This window comes from Lycium ferocissimum, chromosome 1, assembly GCF_029784015.1.
Source record: "Lycium ferocissimum isolate CSIRO_LF1 chromosome 1, AGI_CSIRO_Lferr_CH_V1, whole genome shotgun sequence".
NCBI lineage: Eukaryota > Viridiplantae > Streptophyta > Magnoliopsida > Solanales > Solanaceae > Lycium > Lycium ferocissimum.
In genome coordinates, this window is record NC_081342.1 from 14,652,129 (window position 1) to 14,672,356 (window position 20,228).

General features: G+C 34.7%; 1 protein-coding gene across 1 annotated transcript; it reads right to left on the reverse strand.

The window, feature by feature from the left end:
- Positions 1-17,020: 17,020 nt before the first annotated feature.
- LOC132062344 (xanthotoxin 5-hydroxylase CYP82C4-like) lies at positions 17,021-19,241 on the reverse strand. The gene is made up of 2 exons (XM_059454929.1): positions 18,120-19,241; positions 17,021-17,419 (listed from the first exon to the last, which is right to left on the reverse strand). The coding sequence occupies exons 1-2, from the start codon at positions 19,107-19,109 to the stop codon at positions 17,036-17,038; spliced, it is 1,374 nt and encodes a 457-aa protein (XP_059310912.1). The 5' UTR covers positions 19,110-19,241; the 3' UTR covers positions 17,021-17,035.
- Positions 19,242-20,228: the final 987 nt, after the last annotated feature.

Consider the following 20,228-nt stretch of genomic DNA (forward strand, 5'->3'; position numbering starts at 1 on the left):
TATTTTCTTTAAGAACCAAAAGTTTCTCCTCCATTGCTTTCTGCTAACATTCATGCTTGGAAGCTTGTGAGTAACAAGTTGGAACAGAAATAGTTGATAAAGTAGAGGAAAAACCATACCAATTAGGAGTACTTCGTACTCTGGTAGATCGCCGAGTAGGCTTAAGAGGAGCAGGCCTTGAAGAAATCTCAGATTCTAGTTGTGGAGCAGTCTCAGGTGGCGGATCAGTTTCGGGATGGGGTAAAGTTGGCCGACGTCGTTCATACACAAATCCAGGTTTGAACCGCTTAGAAGAAGATGACAAATCCTCAAAAGTAGGAAAAAGAGGAGAAACAGAAGATGACTCAACATGAGTAGGAAAAAAATACTGATTCTCAAAGAAAACAACATTTCTAAAAATACGAAATTTGTTAGAACTTGGATCATAGCAAATAAACCCTTTCTGCGAAGTACTATAACCCATAAAAACACATTTAGTAGACTGAGCAGAAATTTTATTGCGTTGAGAAGGAGGTACGAAACAAACACAACCAAATGTATGAAAATTATGATAGCTAGGATTATGATGATAAAGACAATAATATGGAGACTCAAGATTTAACACTTTAGATGGCAGTCTATTAATTAAATAGCCAGCAGTAGACAAAGCTTCCACCCAGTATTTAGATGGGATAAAGGACTCAATCAATAAAGTATGAGTGACGTCTAAAAGATGACGATTTTTACGCTCAGCAACCCCATTTTGCTGTGGCGTATATGGGCAAGAGCGTTGTGAGATGATTCCTTTCTCAAGCAAGAAATTATTGAATTCATGAGACATATATTCTCCACCAGAATCAGATCTTAATATTTTGATGCATGTAGAAAATTGATTCACAATGTAAGCCAAAAATGTCTTGAATATGGAAAATACCTCAGATTTGGAACGGAGAAAATACACCCATGTAAACCTACTATAATCATCTATAAATGTCACAAAATAGTTGAAATGAGCATGAGAAGTAATCGGTGAAATGCCCCAAACATCACTATGAATGACATCAAAACATTCTGTAGCAAGACTACTAAAATTAAGAAAAGGAAGAGTTTTACTTTTGCATAATTTACAAGTGGAACAATCAAAGGAAGTAGCTGAAAATTGATTTTTATTTCCCAATAAACCAGAATTCGATAAATGAGACAACACAATAGAATTTGGATGTCCTAGACGCTTATGCCAAACCTCAATCTTACTAGCAGTAGAAGTACAAGCAAAAGATAGAACAGGAGGAATGGAAAAATGTATAGGAAACAATCTTCCAACTTTAGGCCCCTTCGCGATTATCGTCCCCAACACCTGATCCTGCACAAGACAACCATTGCGAGAAAAATTCACATCACAGTTGTTATCTACCAATTGTCCAAGTGAAATAAGACTAGTTGAGAGTTTTGGTGAAACAAAAACATTCTTGAAAGTTGGAGTAATATCCTCAACCTTGGTAATGGGCAAATTACTACCATCGACAACCTGAATCTGTGATGGATCGTAATACTTACGAACATTTTTTAGTATACTTGTTAAGTTGGTCATATGATTGGAAGCACCAGAATCAACAAGCCAAAAATTAGATGCAGCATCATTACCTTGTAATCCTAAAGCCGAAAAGGTTGACACGATCATTTGTTGGACCATTTCAGGAGTAAGAATTTGTCCCTAGAAGATGAGTTATCAGTAGTGGAACCATTTACCTCAGCTTGAAAGGCATTGACCCAACGATTTTGAGGGCGTGTGGGACACTCTTTGACAATGTGTCCATGTTGTTTACAATAGTTACAGAACTTCTTGCCACAATTGCTAGCAATATGACCATATTCCTTGCAGCTGTAGCATTGAGTTCTAGTCATATCCCTGCCCTTTCCTTTTCCTTGAGCAGCAAATACAACAGTGACATCATTTGCTTGCTTGAAAGCGTTTTGTGTGACAAGACGCTGCTCTTCACGAAGTAATTCCCTAAAACAAACATCCAAAGAGGGAGATGAGTCACGGTTCATCAAGTTAGAGCGAACACTCTCAAAATCGTATTGAAATTTCATCAAAAATTGGCCTCGCTTGCTTTGCTCATGAACTGCTTGAATTATAGAGAGAGATTCAGTATGTATTTTCGCATAAACAATATCAGTAAATTCAGCCCATAATTTCTGAAATCTAGAAAAATAATCCTGAACAGAGAGAACTTCCTGAGAGTAATTAGCAATTTCCTGCTCTAACTAAAATCGTCTAGCGCTATTGTCTTGGTTGTAAACCTTTTGTAAATAATCTCACATGGCCTTTGCAGTCTTGTACGGCCTGAGATTAAGAACAATAAGAGGGTCAATTGACCCTAAAATCCATGTCACTTCCCGAGCATCTTCGACCTTCCATTGACCTAGCTTTGTAAGATCAGTAGGAGCAGGATCACTTCCATCTATATGCCCCCATAATTCTTTTCCCGTGACAAAAAGTTGAAACTGAAATTCCCAAGCTGAATAATTTTTTCTAGTGAAACGAACACTGAAAGACTCAAATTGAAGTGATGTCATATTTTTGAATAGAGAAAATCAAAAACACAATAATATGAAAAAAAAATTGCTAGAATAACCACGACCAAGACCAAAAGTCCTAGATGCTTAGGACTGCTTGTTGATGAACTGTCAAGATAACTAAACTTTCAAAAAAATTTGAAAGAAACCACAGATGAAAGACACTAAGAATCAAAACAATGAAAAGAAGGCTCTAATACCATGTCAAGAATAGAGAAAGTACGAGAGAAATTGAAGAATGACTATCTCAATTACTTGATTCCAATACATCAGAATATATTGGTATTTATATACAAGAGAAATAAGAGATGAAAGGAAGTAAAATATCCTACACTAAATGTAAATCCCACAAAATAATCTTCACAATATTCTACAACTAATGCAACACAATATTCTACACTAAATGTAGAATATCCCTAATAATGTTTCATATATTCATAGTATCTCTTCATATTCACCATATCGAGAATATAATCTGTCCATTATGCTAACACACATGTCGTGATGATAACCTTATGCATTTGTGGTCTCATGAGCATTTGACTTGTTATGATTAATTCATGAGTGGTTCTTAGTCAAAGGACCCCACCTTTGGAGAAAAGAAAAAACAATATCTGAAAGAAAATCTTGCGATTTTTCTACTCATGTTATTGACTGATCATATAATCCTTCAAATATTTCAAACAACTACCTTTGATAACTCAAACTAACGGAAGTTAAAGAACTTAACAATATCATTATATTTAAAAAATAATAAATAAGTTAATGTACTTGCATTGGCGAGCATGTGAGGTAGAAATGAGAATTATATGAAAAATCATCCAAATGTGAGCAGGCAATGGGCATCATACAACAAGTCAACACCAGACGCACCAAATCAACATCCAAAGTCACGCCTAAATCAACATCCAAAGTCACGCGTAATGCAAATATTTCTCCTGTAGAAGTAAAAGTCTTTGTTGTAAAAAATTCTTTTATGACAATATAAAGTATACCAATTAACAACGTTAATAACCTTTTCCTGAGGTGAATCTAAAATATAAACTTAATGAGTTCAATGATCATTAAGATTCTTAATACTGAATTCATTACATTGCTAAAATCATGGATTCTGATCTAATATATTTACAAAGATTTTAGTAGATTCTTTTATATAGATAGCCAAAAGGCTACACTCGGCTTTGATTCTTCCAATATATCAAGAAAATTAATGGTGGAGCCAAAATTTGTAGTACAAGCAATAATCTAAAAAAGCTAGGATGTCATTTAAGAAATTTCAACCCAGACAAAAAGTACCCTTTGAAGCCCTATTACGATTACACTTGAATATATTCTCGTGACATAAGTGAACTCAACAATTTATAAATATTTTAAAAAATTATTTATATTTTATTTGCATAAAATAATTTTTCAACTAAAGAAATTCAATTGAACCGATTCAGGCCTTCACTTCACCTACCGCGGTCTCCTCCTTGGCTCCTTGTCCTTCCTCTCTCATTTAGTTCTTCTCTAAAGTCATAAGCCAATTTGGGTCTGTTTTCACGATGCACAAAAGATCAACAATCGCAAAAGAATCACCACTCTACCAGCGAAGAAAAATATTTTTCACTTATTTTCCTGTAAACTTAAGTGGTTTTTGTACTCGGGGTGGCCTAGGGGCCACGCAGCCCAAGCAACTGCTTGAGGCCCCATCATTATGGGGGGCCCAAAATTTTCTAAATGGTTATTTAAAAAAACAAAAAAATTTAAAACGTACAGTTTTCAAAGGCAAGATGGTACTCTTTTAGATGAATTGCGAAGTCAAATTGTACTCCCAACAGTTATAGGTGAATAACCCTTTTTTCACATTTATACACAATAATCATTATTATAGGGCCCCACATTATATTTATCTTTTATTGCCTTCCTCTTCCTACTTGTAAAGTTATTTTTTACTTTTATTTTGACTTTTCTCAAGTACTAGAGCTGCATAAAAAGCAATCGAGTGATGAAAATAATAGCAAGTTTCTATTTGTCGAACCAGGTTTGATTGTTTTATATTTTATTATTTTTATATTTTTTTCTTCATAATATAGTGTCTTTTTAGTTATTTATTAGAATTTTAAAATGTCAATTAGAAAGTATGAATTCAGATATTCAAAACTCAAAAAAATAGAAAGATTGAAACTTTAATACAATCCCGAAAAGGAGCCCTTGATAATTTTTTAATAAATAATAAGTATTCAGAATAAGAAAATGTGGGAGAATTAATTGTAGATTAACAAATCAACGATATAGTTGAGTTGGACAATAACAAATCCAAGAAGAAGTAGTTTGTGAGAAGTCGTACATATACCCTCCAGAAAATCAAAAAATTCTAAATGAAATGAACAATTGCACTCCTAAAAATTATCAATCGAAAAGGAACTATTAGAAGAAATCGATTATAAAAATATTATTAATAATTTTGCATCTCAAAAAGCTATAAGTTTTTTCTCAAATAAATGATTTTTTAATGAAAAAATTTAAGGCCTCTCGTTGAAGTTTCGCTTTAAGCCACAAATATCATATAAAATTTTCACAAATAACTACCTTAGCTGCTTCTAACAAGCTATAACTACAAGTTCATTATTTATAATTCGTAGCTGGTTTTTCCTATATTTAGGTCCTGGGCGCGTTGCATAAATATAGCCAAAATACAGAATAAATACACGGAACTATTGAGCAAATAATGCCTCTATTTAAGGAAAAAAATCTTTTTCAAACTAAACAGAAATCTGTTTTTAATGTTCCATAAATCACGCAAATCTCATTCTCTTCCATATCAAATCACATATCTCATTCAACATCTAATCATTCACATAAAATTCGAATGCAAAAACTCTCTTCATATTTTTTCCCAAAATATAACTAAAAATAAATCTCTTTTTAATGTTCCATAAATCACGCAAAGCTTGATTGGTTCATCAACTGAATTGCATAGTGACAAGTTGAGATTGTCTCCTGATGCTATGACCATCGGTTTTGTGTTCGTTATTAAAAATATTCAATGAAATTACATTATTAAAAATCAAAATGTTCGTTACAAAAAATATTAGTTATTGAGTGCAATAAGTCGATATTGAATATTATTTAGTAACTTTAATAAGATGGGAAAACTTGACTCCATAAAAAAACTTTAATCCCTAAGGTTGGCTTTTGATTCACTGTATTTTATCTGTATTATGATTGTATTTTTGAGTGTATTTTAATTGATCCGTAAGATTTGAATCGTAATGAATATATTTGCAATATATTTCACTTGTATTTTGTATGTATTTTAGAAGTATTAAAATTGTTCTTTAATTTTTGAAGTATATAGTACAGAAAAATGGATTTTATGGTTCAACAATGAATTCAAGTGTACTATGAATATATAGAGAAAATGCATAGAACTTTTCCTGGTTCATCAATAAAATATAGTGAATACATGTAGGAAATACAAACTTGATATTGAAATGCACATTGTAATTTTTTAGCAGTAACTATACAAGAAAAATATAAATGTAATAAAAACAGAATTCAAATCTACAATTAGACTATACAACAAGCGGGATCATTACCAAAATACATAAAACTTCTTCTAAAATCTTCATAAAAATAATGTCGCAACAGTGATGTTATACATCAAAAAAAAGTTGGAGAAAAAAAAACAACTTAAAACATAAACTGTTTTGTCTACAAATCTACTCCTGAACATCTACTAAAATCACTGCATCATAATCAACGGTAGCCTTGACGGTATTGGTGGTCGCTCGTTATCAATAAATGCATTCGGGGGGTTGCCTTGTCGATTTGCGTCGTATCTCATACGGAGAAACTTTGCATCAATTTCGACAATTTGGAATGCGTCAAGATATATTGAAACTTTACATTAACAAAACATGAAAAAATAACAAAATAACAAATTAACCACAATAAATAACTACACATTCAAGATACACTGAAAATATACTATAAATATAATGCAAATATATCAATGTCAAATGCACTGTGGTTGTGTTATATCCCGCATTTTGTACGTTGGAATATTTTAAGACAATTGCGGAAAGTTAAGGGCAAGGCCATTCTCCGGTTTTGTTTTAATGCGCAAGTCGTTTGTAAATATTATTGGCATGGAATATCGAGGGCAAACTTGGAATTTGGAAACTATTATTATGCATGACTTATTAGAGAAGCCATAGTGGCCGTGGGTCCCACCCATGGTTGGCCAATTATCTTAAGCCATGAAAAGGTACATGTGGTCATCTTATATTTGTAGGGACTAAATGTGCATGAAAACAAAGATGACAAGGCAAGCAAGACAACTCTTCATCTTTTGTGACTCAAAGAAAAGTCTAGAAAAATGGAGAAATTTTGGAGAAAAGAAAAAAATAATAAAAGAAGAGAGGAGGGGCACATGACCGGCCATGTGCCCCTATGCATATATATATATGAGTTATTACAAGACAAGGTACATTTCATCATTTTAAGTTCTAGAGAAATCAAGAGAAAGAAAAGAAAAAGAAAGAAAAGAGAAAGAGGAACGGCCATGGAGCTGGCCGGATATGGCATGGAAAATTTGATCATTAAAAATTATTTTCTCCTTGTCTCTCTACTAATTGGAAGGCCCTCGTCGACGTGGAATAATTGTTGAAGCAAGAAAAACACTTCTCCTTGCAAAATATGTCCTAGCCGAATGGAGAAGGTGGATAGAAAAAGATGAGGTTTGATTTTCTTTACATGTTTCATAGGAGTTTATGCATGTTGTAGGATGTAGAAATGAATGAAATTCATGAAGGGTTGCATGTTGAGGCTTGGCCGTGTGTATGGTATTGTGGCCGAGTGTGTGTGTTGTTGTGTAGGAGTGGAGAGTTAATTGAATTTAGCATGTTTATGCGTTGTTGTAATGTGTAGAAAATGAATGAAACTCATGAGATTATATATGTTGAGGTTGGGCCGTGAACTAGGGGCTGTTTGGTATGCAAGTAATGAATTAACGTTATCTAGTATTTTGGTTGTCGTCGTTATGAATTCTATGATATAAAATGAAGGTTTAATGATCCAAATGGAAGTTGTAGTCGTGTGGACTGTTTTGAAAGTTGGTATGATTCTAATATGTTTTCTCATACTTATGAAGATAATGTTGTAATGTATGGGATTGTTGGCGTAGTTTATGAATTTGGAAGAAGAAAATGTGTTATGAATGTTTCTAATGGAGTTGGAAGGTTTCGGGTGCATGGTGTATTGGACGGGCTTTTTTGGAATATTGTGAGAATTGCTTGAAATGTTCTTAAATCATGTTTGAATGGTCTCGGATAAATATTTAAACGTATAACCAATGATGTTGGCTTGATTGCATATGGTTCAATTGAATAAATGGAATATTGTCGACTTATGTAGAAAGGGATTGTTAATGTTGCAATGCGTTTGGAATTGATTCTTAATGTTGGTAGCATGATTGTTGGTATTGTTGTTGAAGATTTGGCCAAGTCAAATTCTCGGTGTTGTTGGATTTATAGGGGAGATCTTTTGCCCAAATTTTCGTAGACAAAGTGGTGGTTGGAATGGGGTTCTTCAATGCTTATGGCTAATATCGGATGTCTAATGACATTATTGTGGATCGTGAGGAGCCGGGACGCAAGTTTGGATTAGTTTAGAGGGCGGCCAAGGTATGTAAAGCTCACCTCTCTTTATTTGGCATGTCTTAGTATGAATAGGCTATGATATGATATATAGTAATCTACTCCCGCGATATAGCATGTCCGTGATTCTTATTTGTTTCTTGATATCCGTATTTATAAGGTAGTCAAATTGTGGTCCTTATGCCTTTGTATGATTAAAAATGAATATGCATGGAAAGATTTGTTCATAAAGAGTTTGAAACTACGAACGTCCGTAACTTCCATGTCAGACCCAAAAGGCTCGGATCGCGAACCCTTCGATATTTGATATGCGGTCCGTATTATTATAAGAGGTTGTAGCGTATTAAGATTATAATGTTCCAAGGCGGGCTCGGATCGGTTGATACTTGTCCGTGGGCCCGCAAGACATTAGGCTCGTTATCATAGGCCGACAATGGTTAGTTACGATGACTTGTTAAAAGAACCTAATAAAGTTAACAATCCGACCCCCGCTATAAAGTCGATTACTTATTTATACGTTAAGTACGAAATAAGAATTCGTATATATATGATTCGATACGTGATTATGATGCCTAAAGTTCTATTTGATAAGTCAAAGACCTCGGGATAATATACGGAAGAGATTTGATTTGGTCAATGCCATCGGCTTGTAAATGATAATTTGTAAACAAGACGATTTACGGCTCAATCATCAATATTACCCTTCCTTTCATTGGGAGAACAAGAGAGAGTGTAAGTACCGTGTAAATGTATGAAATGAGAATCCGTATGCATATGATTTTGATACGTAACTATGATGGATAAAGCTTTATTTGATATGTTTCCGAGTAACGTTCGGAAGGAACTTGATCTGACTATTGCTTTGGCTTGTAAATGATAATTCGTTTGATTATTCTATGGAATCGACATCCTCAAGTTATGAATGTTTTGAATGGCATATAGATCCGTATACTCTTAACTTATAATTATTCTTTTCCAACTTAATGAAAACACACATTTTTGTTATTCCACTTCATAATTTTAGTAAGTTATGACCAGCTATCCACACGACAAGTACCGCAACTACGCTATATCGTCATTTTTATAACTATCACAAATGACTTTGCGCATCATAAAATTCATGTGATAATCGAAGTATGATGAGCGCCTAATATGATATGATATGTTCCAATTCTTTTCATTCTTTTTGAGTATGATGATTTATTTCAGTCCGATATTACGGTGTTATGATGTGTCCGTCAAGTTACAACCATACTTCAACATCAACACATATAACGTTATAACTACTATCATGTTCCAACATCAATACACCTTATTTCATGCATGCAACTTATATTCACACATGTTATATGATATGATGTGATGATGTGTGCGGAGATGTTGAAACACCTTGGAGATCAAGACTCAAAGAGATATATTCAAACAACTCCTCCGAAGTATGATGAGTTGTGACGCCGCTGATTTTGGTCATTAGTATATTCAACTTTGATGCCTACAAGTTGGTCACATGCTCTATTTTAGGCATGACCACGTTCCGTCCGCCGGGTCCCATTATGGACCGCATAGGATATATGATATGATAATCTGATTGATCTGATGACATAATGATTTGATAATGTGATGATATGATAATATAATGAATCTACGATGCCTACGATGATGCGATAATCGATAATGTGACAATAATGTAATGATATGATAATGCCCGTCTTCCATGCTATGATAATACCGATGACATGATAATCGATGATACGATAATATGATGATTCTAGTTTAGAAATTAAAATGTGATAATTTGATGATCGACGATGATTAGTTCGTCCTCGAATGTGATGATATGATAATGTAAGGATTAGTATGAGTGGTGTTTTAGGAATATTAATTTAAAAGAAAACTAATACGGGGTTACCGAGTCCCTCGGGCTTTTTGACTTGTCCGTGGCGGGACATGTTATGAGTTATATATATGTATTCGTATATAATATGATCGATTTGGTTTCTATTTGAAAAGAATTAGTCCGGAAGAGATTTGGTGGGGCAAACCCAATGGTGGGGCAAATTTTGATACGTAACGGCTTTATTTGATATGTTTCCGAGCCGAGTCCCAAAGTGGGGGGTGAGCGTAAGGGCCGCCTTAGGCGAATCCCACATTGGTTTAGGCGAATCCCACATCGGTTAATGTACGAGCCTATTATGATATGTTCTATTTTCATATAAAGGGGACATAAATGGTTTCAAAAGAAAGGATAAGAATTAACTTTGGACATTCGATTATTATATATGTCTTAACGTACCTCGTATGTATGATTTGTATTTCGGACGCGATACGATGCACTTTGACATTTACGCTATTATGTTAACTACGGAGGGCCTATTTCGGTTATATATCGTTTTCCGAAATATAATTCATGTTTGCAAATCTTATTTCATATTATTACATTATTCCGTCGACCCCTTTAGCGAATCCCGCGTTTCATGTCGCGTATTATGTACACTATTTTCTATAAAGGGGACATGAGTCAAAAGAAAGCTAAGTATCGAGATTAGATGTTCCGTACCCGTATAAGTAAATTGGATTAGCGAGCTCATCTATTATGTTAACTTTTACCCCCGCAGTCGTTTTCCGTAGGTCGATTAACATGTTATGGTATCATGTTCTGTATTAGAGACTTTGCAGACAGTGTCGTGGGTATGAGATGTCGGTTACGTAAGCGGCTATGTAAGCCGATGTATTATTACGCATTGTATTATTAAGTATTATATGTTGCAGATTTTATTCGATTCGAAAAACAAAAAGAAAAGTGTAAAGCATGTTTGTTTTCCGAAAAACTTTCATTTCGTACTTATGGTTTGGCTAAGGGCCCAGTATGGCTACGAGTGTTACGAGAGTCTGCGGGTTCGCTCGGACCTAGGTAAGGGTCGGGTGCCCATCACACCCTATCGGATTAAGGGTGTGACAGGTTTTCACTACAACAGTGTGTGACTTTGCTGTAAAAATACACTTCAAATACACTGAATATATACTACAAAATATACTTAGATAAAAAGTAAACACAAATTCAAAATCGCATAAGTTTACAAGTAACAAATTAGGTAGAAAAAATATATAACACAATTGAAAACACAAACTAATTGAAATAATAAAAAATACGACAAAAATATACTTAAAATGTACGCAAAATACAGATCTGGTGAATTGAAAAAACAAGAATTAGCGAAGTTCAAAACACAAACTAATTGAAATAATAAAAAATACGACAAAAATATACTTAAAATGTATGCAAAATATAGATCTGGTGAATTGAAAAAATGGGAATTAACTGAAGTTCATCGAAAAATACGATAAAAATATACTTAAAATGCAAATAAAACAGATATCTGGTGAAGTGAAATCGGGTCATTAATAAGAAAAAATACCTCTTGGAGAACATGAACATTTTTACTCTTGTCCAATAACAAAAACCTCAGATCTGTATTCAAAAATTCCGGTGGCCGGTGGTGGAGGGCATCTAGGAACAGTCATGGCGGTTAAATGATTTGGTCTTTAATATTTTCTGTTCAAATAGGCTGATCTTTTTAATTGCTACAGATCTGACCGTGTCAAATAGGCTGGTCTTTGTAATTGCTATAGATCTGACCATGCAATTGCTACAGATCTGACCGGAAAAGAGAAGACGACTGACGCCGGTCAGATCACGCCGGAGAAGACGTCGGAGAAGACGGTGGTCTAAAACGACATGAGGATGAATGATACATGGATCCCTCAAAACAAAACAAAAAAACCTTTAAACTTCCACTGAATACAGGGAAGATGAAATCTGTGGCTTAGTAAAGCCCAAAAAGAAACAAAGATGATGAGGGAGAACACAAAAATAACAGAGAATCTTACATATTTTAGGAAATAGAGTTGAATTTTGGCGGTAAAAAGTTGAAATTAATGAGGTTAATACGAGTAAAAAAGAAAGTGAAAGAAATCGAAACTGATTTGAAAAGCACGAAATTAGGGGAGATGGGAGTTAGAAATGTATATTTAGGAAAAGGGAGAGAGAGAAAGTGTGCGGTAAAAAATAGGGGTGTGGGGAGTGGTAAGTTAATTGGTAGAAAAGTGGGTAGCTATAAGTTGTAAAAATATAATATTATAGCTACTAAACTTAATTATTAAAAAGTATAGTTATGTTCCATAAATATGTAACATAGTAAGCTATGCCAATTAAAATTTACAAATATCATTGGGCGGCCGAAGGGCCAAGCAACTGCTCGAGGCCCCAAAATTTTCTAATCGTTATCTAAGAAAAGAAAAGAAAAAAAGATGTCGATTTCAAAGGAAAGATGGTACTGTTTGAGATGAATTGAGAAGTCAAACTGTACTCCCAATAGTTATAGGTGAATAGCCCTCTTTTCACATTTATACACAATAATCATTTTTATGGGGTCCACATTATATTATCTTTTATGGTCTTTCTCTTCCTACTTGTATAGTTATCTTTTACTTTTACTTTGACCTTTCTCAAGTTCTAGAGCTGCATAAAAAGTAATCAAGCGATGAAAATAGTAGCTAACTTTCTATTTGTCAAACCAAGTTTGATTGTTTTATAGTTTATTATTTTTATATTTTTTTTCTTCATAATACATTGTCTTTTTAGTTATTTATTGTAACGACCCGCTAGGTTGTTATGGGAGTGGGGTGACATTGAAAGCTAGACCTCTGTTGGTAATTTCGAGGTTGCGGGTGAGTCCGTAGCGCATCTGGAAGTAATAGTTTGTCCATTTAGAATTAAAGACACCATTTTATGAATCATTAGGCAGATAAATTTAAATCTCAAACACAAGGAAATCATGATTTTCCCTAAATAGTACATTATCTACAAAAGCGTTTAACATGTTTCAAAACAGAAGAATAGTATATATATGGCTATATGTTCTAGAATACAAAGAGTCCGCAACTTAATTGACCCACAAAGTGGGTGCTTGATCCAAAATACCCACTAAAAAAAAAAGTTACAATACTACCTTGCGCAAAAGGACTTAACAGTTAACGGCGCTATTAAGTCCTTTTGCGCAGGAAATTCCTGCGCAATAGGTAGGAGTCCTTTTGCGCAGGAAATTCCTGCACAATAGGGGTTAATTATTTAGCAGCTCACATTTGACAACACTATGCTCGCTTTTGACCGCTTTTATATAACTCATTCGGTTAAAAAAAGACTCGCATTTTTAAAAATGCTTAATTCAAGATACTTCATTTAAAAAAACAAACATCATTCATTACAATAACAAAATACTTAAGATTCATAATTCAAGACAATTTGAATACATCAAGAAGAATTAAAATACATTCATAAAATCATGAGGTTCTTTAACCACGAGGGGCTCTTCCATTACGAGAGGTTCTTCCACTACGAGAGGTACTTTCACCACCATGGCCCCGTAGGTTACACAAACACTTATCATGGCCAAACTCCTTACACGTTGAGCACCTTCGAGAGTATGTCCTATCCGGAACGTCCATTTGATTGGGAATTCGAGTTCGTGTGTTAAAACGCATTTTACGGATATACTCCTTGTTAGCAATCATTGAAAATGGCTTGTTTGGCCAATAAGACTGATCACCAAGTGGGTAGAAACTACCGGCATACACTATAAGATAACTTTTGATGTTGTATTCCGATGCCACATAATTTGATACTATTTTTTCCATTGCCTCAAAACACTTGATGGCATAAGAACACGACATGTGGTATGATTGCCACTTACCACAACTACGCGTTCTCGTGCTCTCATAAACGGTATGAATGTTTCGTCCCCAAGCTTTGTAATAACTTGTCCTGACTTCATACACACGTCAGCATGGTTATACTCTACCATCTTGTGTAGCTCACATTTTTTCCTATGATGCTCGAACATTTTTGCTGGATTTGGCATCCATTTCCCACCATCTGCAAATATGGATTTGGCATGTCTTGTTCTAGTCACAAACCGCTCCACAACTTGCTTGTAAGTCCTTCTCACCATTGCAGTAACGGGCAGTCCCCGAGCAGATTTTAGTAAACCATTGAATGACTCCGAGCTGTTTGTTGTTAGCATCCCCCATCTCTTGCCTTTATCCGCATATAATGTCCATTTGTCAATGTCGATTTCCTTCAACCAATCATATGCTTCTGGCTTCACTGCCTTGATCATCTCCATCCGCACAAGAAACTTTTTTTTTCTTGATGCTTTCTGTAAAGCCACATCAATTTGTTTAGTGTGTTGTATCAAATTTTGTTTGAAAATTTCCCTTTATGTGTCTTAAACACAAAAGTGATGGTAAGCAAAGGGAGGCTTTTCCTTAAATAAACATATTGTTCAATATGTCGTGATGTCAATCAGATAGCACGCATATGCCAATTCGATCCTTAATAACATATCACCTCAAATGTGTCAAAAACATCCCTCATGTCTCGTTGCTCTCATTAGCGGCAATGGCGAAAGCAAGAGGGAATATCGACCCATTGGCATCCATTCCTACTGCAATCAGTAGCTTGATATCGTATATCCCGTATACATACGTGCCATCTACGGATATGACTGGCCGGCAATGAGCAAAACCATCAATGCATGGCTTGAATGTCCAAAACACAAAATTGAAAATATTACCAGCCACACAAGGTTGGGTGTCGAGCTTCCACTCTACAACAGTACCAGGATTGAACATTTGTAGCCGCCATACCTCGAATGCTTCTTTGGAAAGAGTCTCCCATTATTACCATAAATCATGTCAAAAGCGCGCCTACGCCCAAGATATCCCTTTCTTTTGCTTATCGTTTTACGATATACTCTCTCAATGTTTCTAATGCAATCTTTGATGGGGACCCTGGACAAGTTTAAACAAACAACATTTAGCAATGATAATTTAATTGATGTCAAAATGAGAATGGAATTCATCGAATAGGTTACCTTGCGGTTTTGGCAACGTCAACAAGTAACAGTTGAGCAATCATATTTGTATCTAAATTAGAATGATCTGCTCGATTCTCTTCCATATCACAAGTGTGACGTGGGTGGAATTTTGTGATAATCCACATACTATCACGCCTAACAATTCTCCGAAGCATCCATTGACAACCTTGATACGTAAATGCAAAGCGGTCTCGTATTTTTCGGGTTGAATCATCAACCCGAAACTCCCTCATTTCCTTGTAGCTATAAATTTTGACATCCCTTTGCAATGCCTTTTTGAATTCAAACATCATGCTTTTTGTAAGTTGAACTTCATCCCTTACAAGATCGACCGGTTCTTTCCATAATTTTTGGCGAATTGGATCATCTTCTCTAGTGAAGACAAAGGCATCGACACGACCTTGAAGATTGTCAAGATATGGAATCGCGTCAGAATGCCCTTTGAATTGGGATTTTGGCCATCGGTACGTCTTTGGTGAATTGGGCTTCCTGCCAACGGTTCTTGCTGGTTTGGCCGACTTTGCACCATTTCTACTAAATGTTGTTCCTGCATATGAGGATGAACATCAACCTCATCGTCATCATCGGATACCTCTGCATTTAGTATATCATCGCTATCACTCGATGATGTTTCTATATGATTTGGATAATCATCACCATCTAGTAAAGACCTCTTCCTACACGAAAAATAGGTAACATATTTTAAATACCAATATCAATATATATATATATATATATATATATATATATATATATATGGATTATTTAATATCAAGGTGATGGACCTATCGATAATGATCAATATTGTCAGGGTTTGAACAAAGATCAACTGCACCGAAATCAACATTTGGTACCACTTGCGAGTTTTGTGAATAATTTTCACTACAGAGATAGTTCAAGTATTGTAAATACTAAACATCAAAACACTTATATTATTAATTAACAAAAGTATACCTACCGATAATAATCAGCTGCACCGAACTGAAAGGATTGCCCAATATTACTCATATCGGGTGTATAATCCCTAAAAAGATACAAAAAAACATTACTATTACCATACGTATAATAAAATAAACATGTGCTACTACACAAAATAATAATTTAAAAATGGATATTTACCAATTTTCACTGTAATTTTGAGTAAATTGTTGGCTTAGAGTTTCCAGCGGCACTTGACCACTCAAAATGTCTTCATAAGAACTCAAGTCCGTATAAGTGTTATCATGAATAGGCTGGACTCGAGGGATTCCTGATGAGTCCTAGCCAAGACTTCACTACGACTGTGAGGTATCCTTTCAACATGCATTTCAAGAACATTGAGGGTGATTAATCCCCTATAATCTTCCGGCGCCCTCAAATATTCCCTCAAAGATCGACGATAAAGTTGCCTTTTGACAACAACATTTCTTTTTGTACATTTTCACGTCTTTAATCATGATTGTTCAATTATATATTTTCAAGTATTTCAATAGTAGAAAATCGAGAGCAAGTACATTCTTTGTAATTTAAAAACATAATAGTCTTATTTATAAATCCAAGGAATCAATGACTTATCAAATTTAACATTTTGGTTCGATATCACACTTTATACTCCATTATCTTTTTAGACTGAAATAAACACACGTATACTACTACTTATTTGATAGTTTACTTGCTCAAAGACTTTGGTAGAGTTCCACGATCGACTGGAGAAAGAAGTGGTTGAAGAGGTTTCATTTTAGGCAAGGCAATGCCTAAACCCTCACTTAGATCAACTGGTTCCTCTTGGCATTGAAATATTGAATCCATGAAGTAATCTTGCTAGCGTCAAATGCCTTTACTTGGGTGCCAAACATCAAACGGGACACGTTCTTCTCCCCGAACTAAACGGAATATACTCGAAAATTTTGTCCTCTAAAATTAATATTCACGTGTTCCTTCATGAACCATCTCTAGGTTTAAACTCATGGGATCCTCCCAGATTCTCGGGTCTCGTTGAAGCTTCCATAAGTTGACAATCAAACGAGTGCCCTTTTGAATGCGATACTTATCAACATAACAATCTTCGTTAGCCTCTCGAGGCCCTGATAAAGGACCAGGTGGGTAAAGACGTAAGGTTTCTTTTATTATGGCTTGTAAATATGGGAGGTTCTTGATGTCTGATTCTTCAACCCATCTGTTTCTTCCTACTTGCTCATCTAGTTCGTCCTGGGCTATTTTTAATGAGCGAGTGTCATTCATTAGCAGAGATAAGGCCCATATTAATGTCTCCGCGGTGCTCTCTGATGCCGTCATGATAAGTATCTGAGTCAATTCGCAAGTGAATAAATAAGATGTTAGCCAAATGATTGGAGATTCAAAATAAAAACTAGCAATGATATGAAGTAATAAATAAAACTAGATAAACTATCCTGTTCCATCGTATATCAAAGTGCTACGAATATAAATTACTCCATCATCCTGATTTAAGTGGCAATATCTTACTAGACACAATTTTCTTTTATTCGAAACTTTGATTTGAAATAAGCATTTGTGTGACTATATATAAATTATCTCATTAAGTGCTAAATAAAGACTTTAAAGTTAAGTCGTATGGAAAGATGACATTCTTTTCATGACAAACTAAAATGAAAGTGTGACATATATATTGGGAGAAAGGGAATACTTCATCTTTCTCATAATTTTTGTTACATATATAGAGTATAATTGGTAGTCAATTTTATCATTGTTCAATATATTTTCCTTCACAGATTAATTTGCTTTTTAGTGTAAATATCATCCTGTAAGTTGGTTGATGATCAGTACTGTAAGTTACAAATTAAATTTGTTGTATTTAAAATTTTTGTCAGTACTGTTTTAGTTTTCTGCGTATATTTAGCTAGTGGAACAACACATGGGCCAGAGGGAATATATAATATGTGAACTAGGTGACTGTTCAAAAAAATTATGTAAAAGAAATTTTGTGGAACATAAATTTGGGCTAAAACGACAAATAACAGCTTACCAACGTTGTTGCCTTGATAATGGCATCACGATCGTATCCAGACTCCATAGTTTCCTCTGGAAGAGTCGAAAGCATCACATCAATAAAATCAGATTGGTCTCCATTCGGAGAATTAGTATCACAATCTTTTCTTTTCTGGATGTGTTCTTTTAACCAGCTATCAAATACACTATCAACTTCTTTAAAGGTCTGTTTCATGGCTTTAATGTGTCCACCAATATCCATCCATTCAAGTGAAGGAATTGCGTCGGAAACAACGAAAGTTCCACCTAGTAACAAAGCTTTCTTTATCGATTCTTTGAATTGCATTTCCTCTGTTCCACTCTTTTCATTTACGCTGCTTGAAAATCTTTTCCCAGCAAGCATTCTGATGATTATATTGCACGTTATGTGCTCAAACCAGCTACTTAAATTCACTTGTGCAGGAAAATCGTTACTAATATTACTCCAATTCGAGTAGTACAATTCTTTAATACAACAATTCACTTCTGATGTACGGACATGTTTCAACATCTCAAGGCGAGTGTTGGTTAAGAGTTCAAGAGTTACCATTTTACGAATGTCGCGCCAGTATGGTCCGTAAGGTGCCAAAGCAAAAACTTTGCCGCTGTAGAAGTACTTGCTTAATACCATGCTAGGTCGACTAGCAAATATTTTGTCATTGCCATTTGTGAAGCAATCTTTAACCATTTCCCAACTGCTAACAACAAGAGCTGGACGGGCTCCAAGTTGAAGTTGAAAAATGGGTCCATATTTATCAGCCAGGAGACCAAGGGTTCGACAGACGGGGAGCTGCCCTTTAAGTAGATGGAGGTGACCTATGATAGGCCACGAACCAGGAGCTTTAGGTGCACCAGCAGCTGATATAGTAATACTATTACTCTTTGCATTATGTGCATTTGCTCTATTTCTAGTTTTGTATTTGCGAGCAACAAAAAAGGCTAAGAGCCATGGAACAAATAGTGCTAGGAGTTGAGAAAGAAAATGCATATTGATTAATGTAGAGCTAGCTAGTAATGAATGGGAATATTTTGTTGTTAAAAGTATGAGTTCAGATGGTCGTATTTATAATTAAACTGGGGGTTCAAGGTGCTAGAAACTTTGGAAATTTTTTGTGGCCTAAAATTAAAAGAGATAATAATCTGGGGACCATGGCCTAGACATATAGTACTGTGGGGATGAATTTACCTGAAATACATTAATTTAACGGTCTTTTTTAATTTCCTTAACAACTCCACCTAATTTTTATTGCAGTCTTTAAATTCAGACTGATTTTAATTTCTGAACTCCATATATTATACTTTTAAGCCACAATAGCTTTTAATCACTTTTGTAGTGCTTGGATAGGATAAAAATGTGCTTTTAAGCACTTGTTTTTAAGTCGAAAGTCAGGCTTGTATTATGCATGCATATAAGTCGTAAGTTATGCCTCATCCAAACAAACTCTTAATCACGTAAGATACTCTTAAGAAATATTAACCAAAAAAAAAAAAGGGTGATATATCAGTGTAAATACATTTTCTTTTGAATTGTGAAAGCTTTCGGTGATAGTTTCTTAAATTTTGAGGAGCTTACGTGAAATCATTAATTAATAAAGAGAAGAAAATGAAGTATGGGCAGGCATCAGTGGGTTTAATGAAGTATGACTAATACGTCATGACCTGTGAAAAATTTAACAACAAACAACAAAAATAAGATAAGTAGAATAAAAATAAATAAGTCATGCCAATGTGTCATAACTTGTGAATGATCTAATAAGATAAATAAAATAAAAATAGTATCAAATCATGTCAATCCATCATGACTTATGAAGAATTTTACAAGATAGGTAAAACAAAGGGCATAATACAAAATTATGTCAATCTTTTGTGACCTCTCGTATCGCAAGTGCTCAGAAGTTGGTATGCGATTAGGCCAAGAATTAGCCTTAAGGTTATATATTATTTTTGTGAGCGATTCAGGAACGACATGATTGGTTGACTAATTGTTTATGGTAATGAAATTTGCTATTTTATTAGGGCTCAAATGCAAAATCTCCTATTAAAGGCGGAAGAATCTCATTCATTCTATCATGCTTTTGAATGCTTCAATTTTTCTTTTTTCGTCGGT